The 13,098-nt window shown below is 37.6% G+C and overlaps 2 protein-coding genes across 2 annotated transcripts in view; both read left to right on the forward strand.

Annotated features, from left to right (window-relative positions):
• The window catches only part of LOC107732947 (UBX domain-containing protein 7-like), a 14,751-nt gene extending 11,901 nt beyond the window's left edge, over nt 1-2,850 (forward strand). Inside the window, exon 11 of the mRNA XM_016544416.1 lies at nt 1,771-2,850. Coding sequence (XP_016399902.1) covers nt 1,771-1,932 — 162 coding nt within the window. The 3' untranslated portion in view covers nt 1,933-2,850. The remainder of the gene's footprint in view (nt 1-1,770) is intronic.
• Nucleotides 2,851-12,508: 9,658 nt separating this feature from the next.
• tfa (transferrin-a) overlaps nt 12,509-13,098 on the forward strand; it is a 6,957-nt gene continuing 6,367 nt past the window's right edge. The window contains exons 1-3 of the mRNA XM_016544411.1: nt 12,509-12,607; nt 12,720-12,871; nt 12,968-13,070. Of these exons, the coding sequence (XP_016399897.1) occupies nt 12,571-12,607; nt 12,720-12,871; nt 12,968-13,070 (292 nt within the window). The 5' untranslated portion in view covers nt 12,509-12,570. The remainder of the gene's footprint in view (nt 12,608-12,719; nt 12,872-12,967; nt 13,071-13,098) is intronic.

Below are 13,098 nucleotides of genomic sequence, written 5' to 3' on the forward strand. Positions count from 1 at the left end.
ATGGACGCAACGGTCGGAGTGTTGTCCGTATGGACTAGTACGTGCTTGCCTCGTAAGCACCCTTTGAGACGGATCAAGGCCAGGCGTACTGCCAGCAACTCTAGGCAATTAATGTGCCAGTGTAGTTGGGGGCCCGTCCAAACCCCGACACTGCAAGCCCGTCGAACGTGGTCCCCCAGCCGGTGGTAGAGGCATCCGTGTGAACCACAGCATGCCTGGAGACCTGTTCCAGGGGCACTCCTGCCCGGAGAAACGCAAAATCTGACCACGGGGTGAAGGTTTGGCGGCCAGCAGTGTGACTCGGACCCGGTCAGTGCCGCGTAACCACGCCCACCTCAGGACTCTGCCATGGAGCCAGTGTTAAAACGGTCTCATATGAAGCAGCCCCAGCGGCATTACTGCCACTGCAGCTGCCATATGACCCAGGAGCCTCTGAAACTGTTTCAGTGGGACCGCCGTCCTGCCCTTCAACATATTTGGGCAGTTCAACACCGACTGAGCACCGACTGCATGAGGCGTGCTCGACCGAATCCAACTCCATACCGAGAAAAGAGATCCTCTCCAAGGAGAGTTTGCTCTTTTCCCAGTTGACCCGAAGGCCCAACCGGCTGAGATGCGAAAGCACCAAGTCCCTGTGTGCACACAACTGATCCTGAGACTGAGCTAGTACGAGCCAGTCATCGAGGTAGTTGAGAATGCGAATGCCCTGTTCTCTCAGGGGAACAAGGGCTGCCTCCGCAACTTACGTGAAGACACAGGGAGACAGGGACAGCCCGGAGGGCAGGACCACATACTGATATGCTCGTCCTTCGGACGCGAACCGCAACAATGGTCTGTGGTGCGGAAGGATCGACACATGAAAGTACGCATCCTTTAGGTCGATCGCTGCAAACCAATCTCGGGGACGGATGCACCAGAAGATGCGCTTCTGCGTCAACATCTTGAACGGTAACCGGGACAGGCCAGACGAGTACCTACAGACCCTGGAGGGAAGGCACGGTTCGCCCTTCCGGGTGGAGGCGGTATCAGGACACAACTGCATCGCAACTGACTGCTCCACCGGGGGGACCCCCGTATACCCCCTAGCTGCACCACCATCAAGAGTGGTGAGGGAGGAGGAGCTAGCAGGCCGGTTTCCGGCAGAAAAAGGTGCTTACCCGGGAAAGCATAGCCGTTATTTCTCCAGAAAGCTCCGGCTCACCCTCCGATGCAGCGATCGACGTCCGGTCGTCGGGAGGAGCGCCAATGGATACTGCTGGTACGCTCCTTGTAGAGGGCCCAGCACGTTCCATTGGCAGCTCAACTGGTTGCGGAGTGCAAGAGGAGCGATGGTCCCCCGATGGTTGGTTCCCTGGAGGGTTTGCCATCACTGTTACCCTCAGACCGCCCCAGTCTTCTTCTCTCAGTAGAGTAGTCAGGAGCAGAACGATGTGATCGCTCGGCTCCGAAGTGAAAAGCTGAATATGTGCAGCACCGGCGGCCTACTTATACTCACGCTGTGATCAGCGACAGCTGGATGCAATAATTGCATGCCAATGTGCATTGGCTCGTTTAGTTTACACTCAAAGTATATTGGTCTCTCTAAGTGAGATCCCAATTCGTCGGTCACCGATGTGACGTTGAGAGTGACTGACTGAAAGGGAACACAGTTTCAATCGTGTGTGAATTCTGATGCGGGTTTTGGATGTTTTTTAGTTGAAGTTAGTTATGGTCTAATGTAAAAAAATTTAGATGTGCCCTTCATTATCTTCCTTTGTTCTTATTTTGTAGGCACTGGTGAGACACGTTCAGTCTAAGGGATTCGCCAATGAACGCTTCGAACTCGTCACCAACTTCCCCCGCCGAAGACTCGCTCACTTGGACTATGACGTCACACTGCAGGAAGCAGGACTGTGTCCGCAGGAGACTGTGTTTGTGCAGGAGAGGAATTAGCCCCTCCCCATGTATAATAATACACCCCCTCCTGTCCTGTCATTTGTGCCCTCGAAAGACTGAATTGACTGTGCCCTGTTACCACTTTTTTTTTTTTTAAATTTTTTATAATAAGTCCCGGATACTCCGAACATTTGGTAGTTCATAGGGACCGTCCGCTGAGCTGCATTTGTCAACGTATTTATTTACAAACAACTCGGCACATCCCATCCTATCTGGTTCTAATTCTTCAAGACAGTACATGCCCATGAGTTATGCTCATGTTGAATGGAAATTAAAAGGGTTTTACAGATGGCCTTGATATAGGGAAAACATTGTGTATCATGTATATGCAAAGTTTATAAGGATTGAACATCAGTTCCAAAGTGACTACAGTTCCTGTTAAAATCATCTGAGCAGGTTGGGATCCTATTGAACATGGGCTCAGGTGATGAATTTAGGAGAATGTTTATTATTTAGAGGTAAGCCCTCACATATCTCCGCTGCAATGTGCAAGGACGGATGAAGTAGAGTGACATTTAGCTATAGTAAGTTTCTATCTCCTTTTTTTATATACTGCATCATTTCCACAAAAACTGATTCGCAAATATAATCATTGAAACAAAAGGGACAGTTTGTCTACTTGAGTATTTCTTCAGTAACTTATTCGATTTCTCCTGTTTGGTGACATGATTTTTATCAAGAATATGCGGTTTTGAGCAGATGGGAGCTTGAACATCTCTTATGCCACAGTAGAAGGATCTGGTTGTCTTTTTATGCATTTAGGGCAACTTTGTATGTTTGTATACAGAATCTTAAGTGATAGCTTAAGCTTAGTAGTGCTCCAATATTATGAACAGTATGAGCACAAGAACGTGGCCACTGGGGCCAGACATATACTCAAAGTAGCTGTAACATTTTTCTCATAGATATCTATATGTAGATCCCACATTAGCAGCTGTTTCAGTGGCTGCTAATAATCTAAGTCATCCACCATATTGTAATGGTAACACCTAGTTATTCACATGTAAGAATATCTATTTCTGCAATATCTATTTGTTTAGGATCTGATTTTCACGGGATATTTAGTTTATCATTAGTGTTAAATAATGCTGCATGTGATAAATAAAAAAGAGTATTTGTTAAAGCTCTTATATATATTACTGATCATCAGAGAACCCTACTTTGCTAGTGATGAGCAGCATCTGAAAGTATGCTGAAAAAAATTCCACGGTTTTCACTAAAATATTAAGCAGCACATCTGCTTTCAACATTAATAGCAAATCAGCATATGAGAATGATTTCTGAAGGATCATGACACTAAAGACGAGAGTAATGGCTGCTAAAAATTCAGCTTTGGCATCACAGAAATTGCATATTCAAATAGAAAACAGTAATTTTAAATGAATAATATTTTACAATCTTGCTGTTTTGCTATTTGCCTTGATATCCCTCTGCTTTTTCCTGCTCTTGTATCATTACAGTAAATGAGATAAAATTGCCCAGAGAATTTTTAATTTGTGATATCCAGGCCTGCAAGAAACATAAAATATTTAGATATTTAAAAACATTTGGTCATTGACATTTCTCTAGTGAATATCAATGTAGTTATGTTTGGTTGTAATATATTTCATCAGCTTCAAGTTGCTCTCATGATTGAAGTTTGATTGGCTAAGTCAAGAAGTTAGACATCGCCTGGAGCAGGAAAACCGCTGAATATTAAATATGATTTATGGGAAGACCCTGAGATGGAACAAAGGAAGAAGGAAACATCAAACAGTTCCAGATGACAGGATGTTTCAAGGACAAGATATGTTCCCTCTGAAGATCAATGAGACACCTACTCCAGAAACACAAGAAACAGCTTGGGTTTGAGATCCAGTCCCTCGTTAACATGGTGTAGGATTCTGTCATAACCATATTTATTGCAGGCAGGGATCTCAAAGAATGAACATGAACATATATTATTGCATGATATTGTGACTCCCATCAGGACATTCGGCAACTTTGAGGTTGTCATTTATTAAGTAAAGAATCTGTCTGATGTAAAGCAGTTCTCGAACTGCAAAAAGCTATCTTAATACAGATATCACAGTTCAGATTATAGATCAAATAATGCATGTTGGGCAACAAAAAAATGTTTGAACATGTTATCTATAGTGTTGAAATGGAATTCTGCTGTAGTTTCATTTCTACTAGTCTTTAATCACAGAACTGTAAGAAAAAATAATACCAATTGTTTTGTTTGATTGTTTGGTCAGTTAAGAGAGATCACCAAGAAGCAGAGTCTTCAAAGGGATTTTCAGTAGAACACAGTAGGCTTATACTGTGATAAAAAAAAAAGTGATAATCATTAGTTCGTGATAACACAGACTTAATCTCACTTCACCTGTAGTGATGATGACATTTTCAATCATCACAGTGACTAAAAATCCATTTTGAATCTGTTTACTAATGACCCGTTCACTGATTCTTTATAGTGACTCTTTATGGCGGTTAGGTGGCGCCGAGTGAGTCCATGATTCTTGAGACCCGGCAAAACATTGTAGGAATTTTAATTTTATTTTTTCATGTCATTACATTGTTTAGAGCATTAAAAAAATGTAAATAAAAAAATGATATTTCATAAGTTATGCAACGTCCTTGGTAGAGGACAGCGGGACTCGATTTAAAAAAAATAAATAAATAAAAAGACATGAATGAACATGCATAGGCAAAAACAATAGATTTTTTTTTTAAACCACCAATACATTTTTAGTTTTCAGGATTTTTTTTTGTTTTTTTTTTTTTCCAAACTTTTTTTAAAGATATATAAAGATAATTCTCAACTATGTTATAACAGAATTATTTGATATACCATTTTTCTTTATGCAAAATGTGTGTAAAATGGCCATAAACAGGTTTTCTCATTATATATAATGTATATATAAACTAAATCTAATTCGCATATTAATGTGTTTTTGGCGCAACATGTAAAGAAAAAAGAAGTGTAATAATGGGAGTAATAATTGACCAGATTTTCATAATAATATCAGACATTTTTGAAGACCAAGGAGAGGGAGTGGTCATGGTGAAACATCCAAACATTTAGTACCTCTGAAAAGCCCTGAATGTGCTCTGTGCAGGACATTAAAACTGTGGCATGTATAGTCTCAGAGTGTCCTCATATGAGGATGCAGGGTCTCAGGAGGTTAAATGTCTGAACGAGACGTAACAGTGAGTCGATTGTTCCTACAGATAGTTCACAATCACTTAGACGGCTTAAGTCTTTTGTCTATAGGTAGGGACTGAAGAACTAACGGAGTGAACTTTGTTTGATGTGTATATTTTAAATTTATAGAGAGTTTTAAGAAGGCGATAAAAGTGCGAGTTTTTAACAACACGAGGGTGAGTAGCTATATAAAAACAGAATTTCATTTTTGAAGCCAGATGAGTTTTGTGACCAAATGTCACAAGTTTTTCACCAGAGGTCACTGTCAGGCAGTTGTTTCAGCCAGATGTCTTGCCATTAAAGTTAACAATCACCTGGTAATAAATAGCCTAATAATTAGGCTTCTTTTTGTGTATTCATAGTTCATATTTTTCATTGTTTCCTGTGATGTTACATTGATCCTCAGTTTCTGTTTTCAGTATTTAACTTTTCAGTCTTTTCAAGTGCATGATTATTAGATCATTTAGTCAGTTTTCGGTATGGCTGATATGTTGTTGATCTTTCAAACATTATTTTGCATGACACGCCATAGTCATGTCCATAACCATAACCAAATAGTCTCGTTTCTCCAGCCCATGTATTGATTTTTTTCGGCCCCTACCTGTGCTCCCTGCTCACACCTTTATCCACTGTGCTCATGTAACAGGTATGGAAAGTATTATACTGTACATGTTTCATGTTAAAATGTATACCTGATGTGCCTGTCTGTATATGTGTGCATCTTCCCTTTTAATGTTCTGACTGCAGTGTTAATCTTAATTTTTTTCCTGTCTGTCTGTGCTCCTTCTCTTTGCTTTCTGTATTGTGTCTGCGCGAGAGAGGTAGGTTTCTATTAAGCTCTGATTAATCTAATTTCATATTTGCTTTAAAGGGGACATCGAATGCCCATTTTCCACAAGTTGGCATGATTCTTTAGGGTCTTCATGAAATGTCTGTTGCTAACATACTTTGGTTAAAATTCCGCAATGTAAAACAACACCCTTTTTAACTTGTCAAAAACAGCTCACAGCGACCCATTTCAGTGCATGTCTCTTTAAATGATAATGAGCTTCTGCTCACCCCACCAGACTTTTCCATGGGGTGTTTGGACACAAGAGATATGAATTGTTGCCTTGGACTCTATATATGGCTCGGAGGTGATCTTATTCAAATAACTAGCGATCTATGAAGAAACCGGCTGTAAATTGAAACAGCTCACTGGATGACACAGTTTCAGACTCAAAGCCCATAACAAACGGGCTGTGTGTTTTCTTTTCAACTTTAAAGGGGTCATATGATGCTGCTAAAAAGAACATTATTTTGTGTATTTGGTGTAATGAAATGTGTTTATGCGGTTTAAGGTTCAAAAAACACATAATTTTCCACATACTGTACATTATTGTTTCTCCTCTATGCCCCGCCTTTCTGAAACGCGTCGATTTTTACAAAACTAATCGGTCTGAAAAGCGAGGTGTGCTCTGATTAACCAACTATCCAGTGCGTTGTGATTGGCCGTGGGAGCATATACAGGCTAAACAAGAGCGGTGCAAGAATTGAGCCTTGTGGGACTCCGCATGTCATGGACGTCCACTTAGACTTATGCTCTCATATACTCACATAATAACCTCTCCCTTCTAAGTATGACCTGAACCATTTGATTACCATCCCAGAAAGCCCGACCCAGTTTTCCAGTCTCTCTAGAAGTATGTTATGATCGACCGTGTCAAACGCAGCACTGAGATCTAGTAGTACCAGCACTGATATTTTTGAAGAGAAGAGATTATTGAATAAAGTCGTTTTGAGTCATTTTTGTTTTTTTTGCACACAAAATGTATTACTACAGTAGTATTCGATATTGATTCAATTGCTATAATTGTATGTAAAGAATTTATTATTTTTGTTGTTGTTGTTGCAGATTGTTTCAGCCATCTGATGAAACTGAAGAATTAGTGAAGGGAATTGACGTGGGCATCCTGATTGTGACTGAGGAGGAGCAATGGGAAGTGCTTCCAAAAGAGACCATTGACGTTGCTCTCATTTTGGAAGAGCGTCTTGTCCTCACCAATACAGTGGCATGCGAAAGTATGGGAACCCCTTGCAGAATCTGTGAAAATGTGAATAATTTTACCAAAATAAGAGAGATCATACAAAATGTATGTTATTTTTTATTTAGTACTGTCCTGAGTAAGATATTTTACATAAAAGATGTTTACATTTAGTCCACAAGAAAAAAAATAGCTTGGTTCTTAATACTGTGTGTGGTTACCTGGATGATCCACAACAGTTTTTTTGTTTTGTGATGGTTGTTCATGAGTCCCTTGTTTTTTCTGAACAGCTAAACTGAGCACTGTTCTTTAGAAAAATCCTCCAGGTCCCTCAGATCCTTCAGTTTTCCAGCATCTTTTGCATATTTGAACCCTCTCCAGCAGTGACTGTATGATTTTGAGATCCATCTTTTCACACTGAGGACAATTGAGGGACGGGTGGTGAAAACTTTTTTGAATTTGAAGATCAAGGTAAATTGTACTTAATTTGTCTTCCGGGAAACATGCAAGTGTCTTCTGTTGCTTTCGAAGGCCAGTACTAAATGGAAAAAAAAAAAGATATTTCAACAAAATAAGAAAAAATTGGACATCTTCATCCTGTTCAAAAGTTCAGGCTCTTAATGCATTGTGTTGCCTTCTGAAGCATCAGTGAATGTTTGAACCTTTTTTAATAGTTGTGTTTGAGTCCCTCAATTGTCCTCAGTGTGAAAAGTTGGATCTCAAGATCATACAGTTACTGCTGGAGAGGGTTCAAATATGCAAAAGATGCTGGAAAACTGAAGAATCTGCAGGACCTGGAGGATTTTTCTGAGGAACAGTGCTCAGTTTAACTGTTCAGAACAAGCAAGGGACTCACGAACAACCATCACAAAACAAAAAAACAGTCGTGGATCATCCAGGTAACCACACACAGTATGGGTCTTCTTTACATCGTTAACATTGATTACCCAAAACACATGAAGTACACTTTTGATGTTCTCCAAAAACTTTTCATGAACATTGGTGGGAGCAGCTGTTCTTTGCGTGTTCACGGGTAGCTTTGGGCTTTTTGCACTTAGTTCAACACACTTTTTTGTCATGTTATTACATCTCTTTTTACAATTTTTTAATGCACTTTGATGCATGTTCTGAACTCTGACTTGTCATATTGAGCTGGGAAATGTAGAATCCGTCATCTGTTTGTCATATGATGTGCTGTTGAGAAAGGAATTTAAATATTTACTGTGCAGTCCCTTGCCAAAATGGTAGGCTTTACAAAACACTTTAGAGTGTCTGTTTGAGACTTCAGATGTTTGTTTATATTTGAATTCTGCAACCCTATAAATTGTCAGTGTATCAGTTTCAATCTCTGACAGCAAATTGCTTGTAAGAAGTAAGAATAAATAAAAATGTGAATGAAAAAATTTGTCTCAATCATTAAATCATTCTGTTAAAGAAGGCAAAACATTTTGTCATCTTAACTAAAAAATGTAAGGCAGCGGGCTAACAAATATGCTACGCTTGATTGACTCATCTCATTAAGTTAAAATAACAAATATTTTTCAAGTTGACATGATTTCACTTGTTAAAACAACACAACATTAGTTGACTGGACAAGTAAATAATACTTGAGTCAACTAAGAAAATCCATTATTTTGACAGTTTTTTAAAGGTTGATTCTACTTTGAGAGGAAGTTATTTCAATAAGAAATGTATTGTCAAGTTAAATAATTTTAAGGCAGCGGGGTAACAAAGTTTATTAAGTTGACTCAAGAAATTATTTTTTACAGTGCAACTAGGTGCAAATTGAAGTTTAAAAAGAGGCAAATTCAATGTTATGCACACATAATGCACTCAAAATATTTACACTAAGACAGAATTTTTATTTTAAAACAGTCATAACCTAACATTTTTCAAATAAACCAGATTGTATCTGATCAGCAACTTCTTATTAATGAGTGAATGTGAAAGAAATTCAAAATGTTACCATGTTATTAGCATGTTAATGCAGCATTTGTCCCTTTTTTATTATTAATAATATATATATATATATGTGTGTGTGTGTTTATATATATATGTGTTTCTCACACACATATATATATATATATGTGTGTTTATATATATATATGTGTTTCTCACACACACACACACACACACACACACACACATATATATATATATATATATGTGTGTGTGTGTGTGTGTGTGTGTGTGTGTGTGAGAAACACGTTAAGTTTACTGTGTTTTATGTTTAGTGTTAGAAGAATCAAGATAGCATTTATGGAAGAATCTATAGGAAAATTCTTATTTTAAGCAAACTATGTTAATGTAATTATGTTAATTTATTCATATAATTATGATTGTTTGTGCTATTAATATGAGCTATTAATAATAACCGTTTTTACCATCTCCAACCAACCCCACTTAAATCATGTCAAGAAGGCAGCACCATTTATCACAGGAATCTAAATATACTGTAATATCAAGAAATAAAATGTGAAATCTTTCTCTAAATTATGTTTATAACATTTTAACTGAAGGATTATTCATTTATTGATTGATTTCACGTAGACAAAATCAGAAACTATGACAGGTTTTGGCCTTTTAATTTCTTTATAATATCAGTGGGTTTGCAGTTATGACCCAGAAATGAACCCTGACCTAACCAAACCTTATAATCAAACATACCAGTTCTCTTTTACTACTTGCATTGAATAAACATAAAATGTTCCAATGCCCAGCAAATAAAATATGAATAAGATCTACAGTAAATTATGCAACAAATCTGAGTGCTAAGCCACAGATTAATGTTTAATTGGCAGGTGAATAAGAATCTCTATAGTCATGCAGATGAAATTTTAAATGAATCAACCACCTGTTTATGAATGTTTTTTTATTCATCTGCATTGGACAATTTGTCAAATGTCTATCTACGGTTTTGCTAAAACTCTTTAATGCTTACATAGGCCTATTACCTTTAAACTTTTGCAACCCGGGCTAAGTTAAGTAGCTGCAGCTGGTCAAATAGTCAGGTCAGTCAACCACAGAATTTGGACATAGGACACATGTCAGCTCTACTACTACTCAGGAATGTATAATCAAAACAGAGAGATTTGACATTCTCACACTTACTAATCGGTCAGCACAGATCACTCTGTATGTGGTTTTAGTGCCACTGCAATATAACTGCATGCTCAGATCCTATAAAGTGTTCCAAAACTCTACTTGAAGTGGTTACATAAGGGAGCTGGACTTCAGTCACCTCTGTTCATTCTCAGTAACCAACCTGCATGAACTAAAATGTTCCAATAATTCAGTACTCCACTCTTTTAACTGTTGAAGAATTAGCATGTTTTCCTGCACAAAGTTCAACATCAATGTCAGAGGATTCCAGAAATATTTCTGTTTAACTTCTACAACCCCAATTTCCTTAATTTTACATGCTCGGAGAAGAGAAGGATATGCAGATGCTTATAGTCAGTTTTCAATCAAACATGTCATTTTTTCATGACCTGCCATTTGTGAGCATATCATTGTGAGCATGACGTATGATCTCTTCATGCAGTGCTCCTGTATCCCTGGACAATGTATCATGAAGCGTCTGCTTGAAGCCTGTCTGTTATCTCATCCAGATAGCAGAGTGTCCGAGGTCAGAGTTCATGAGATAGACGGTTGGACCTTGTAAAGTCAAAGTTGGTTCAAAATGGATTGACACTTTAAGTGGGTTATAGTTTGATTACAATGGTCCTGGTATAGTAATGAAGAGAAAAGCCATTAAAAGAATTAGATTCTTGATAATAATATTTGAAATAAGAACATTTAATAATAATGTAATTTGAATTAATTTAAATGATGATAATATATTAAAACACCTTCACTGCTTATTAATATTTAAAAAAAAGAATGTCAACCAAAGTCAAGTGGTGCAATCAACATGCAGAAAAAAACATAAAACAAGAAATGTTATAATAAAAGGGGTAGGAAAACTTATGCTATGTCATTATTTCATTTTTTTTATATAAAGTTCACAAATCTGTTATAAATTAGTTAAATCTATATAAAAACATTTTTATAGTCATTACATTTAAATTAAAATTGTAAACAAAACAAAAACCATATGAAACCAATGAAGAGTAATATTTGAAATGACTTGTTACGTGTTTTAAACTAGATTTTTTTTTAAACTAATCCACTTCTTTATTATGGACAATTTTATTGGTCATTGACCCAATACAAATTAGTATCAGGGTGCAGGTATGGATCTATATTATCTATAAAATATTTTTCAAATGTCTTTTCATTTGATGCCCCCCCCCATCTTTGGACATTCCAGAATTGTGCAACACCAGTCAAACACTGGTATGATTTTTGTGATTTAGTAGCAGATACTGGTACCTGCAATGTTTAATCTGGACGTCATCACACTTCTGACATACCCCAAAAAAGGCGTTTTGGTTACTTTGCTGAACCTCCATCAGTTTGTACTTTACGCTCTTGCATTGAGTAATATTTACAATGTACAAATATGGACCGGTCCATTGATTGCCAAGCACACAAACACAATGGTCTTGGAACAGAGACAACACTGTTTACTCTGAGCAAATGTCTTTCCAAATGCAGCCATCCACCACAAAATGAGTCAATCATGTTAAGGAGCATGTAAAGAATTTGAATGCAGACTGTGTTTGGCTTGCAGTAACTGGACACACACTTTGATGCTGATACACACAGCAGCAGAAATCAGAACCAATTGCCACACGGACTTTATCTTAACTATAAGATTTTGAGTTAAGATTCCAGTTGCATAAACTACAATTCCAGTATCATCGTATATATATATATATATATTTTTCATAAATGTCAGGTTAGAGTAAGTTTTTAATGTAATTTTTGGTAACACTTTAGATTAGAGAACACATATTCACTATTACCTCTAAATAAGCTCCCAATTTGCTGCTTATTTATAGTAAGTAAGGTAGTTGTTGTAGTAGTTATGGGGTCGGGTTAAGGGATCTAGAATATGTGCTTTAAAAGTACTTGTAAACAGCCAATATGCTAGTAATATGCCTGCTAATAAGCAACACAAAATAAAAGTGTGTTAAAATAAAAAGAAAAGAAAAGTGTTACCCAATTTTCTAGGTGCATGTACAGTATAATTGTACTGTTCTACTATTAATTTGTACAAAAAATAAAGCTAATGTTTTTTGTTAATAAATGTTTGAATTTAACATTAACTTCACCAGGGAATTTCCATGATGGCTACTTCTGCAAAATGTGATCTGGCACATAGCCTGCACAAGCAGATATTGAGAAATCATGAGCAAACGCTGATGATGATCTAGTCTTGTGTTTGTCTGGCCCAACCCACTAGTGCTTCCAGAGCTCCTATAAAAAGACTGGTCTCTCCTGTCTCTTCCTGCCAAAAATCCCTGGTGAAGGCCTAATATGAACATCCTGCTCATCTCGTTGCTGGGGTGCCTTGGTAATTGCCATGTTTGATATTTTTGACATTTTCTTCTTCAGTTCTTCTTAATACTTCTTAATCATTGTGCTCAGCTGGATAATTAACTATTACTGTGTCATTTTCTTTGCAGTTGTGGCACTGCCCTCAGCCAGTGCTCAGCAAGTCAAATGGTGTGTGAAGTCACAGAATGAACTGAATAAATGCCAACACCTTGCCACCAAATTACCAGAGCTTAGGTGTCATCTCAAATCTTCTGTGACTGAGTGCATGACAAGCATCAAGGTAATAAAACATGCTTATTATTTTTCCTCACTCACCCTTGGGTGTTTTGTTTAATCAAAACTGTAACATTTTAATTAAATTGTCTATGATTCACAGACTGGTGATGCCGATGCTATAACTGTAGATGGAGAACATGTTTACCAAGCTGGACTCCTAAATTATGGACTCCGTCCTATTATTGCAGAGAAACCTAAAGAAGGTAATATTTTATCACAAGAAAAAAAAAA

This window comes from Sinocyclocheilus rhinocerous, unplaced genomic scaffold, assembly GCF_001515625.1.
Source record: "Sinocyclocheilus rhinocerous isolate Xijiao unplaced genomic scaffold, SAMN03320098_v1.1 scaffold1001, whole genome shotgun sequence".
Taxonomy (NCBI): domain Eukaryota; kingdom Metazoa; phylum Chordata; class Actinopteri; order Cypriniformes; family Cyprinidae; genus Sinocyclocheilus; species Sinocyclocheilus rhinocerous.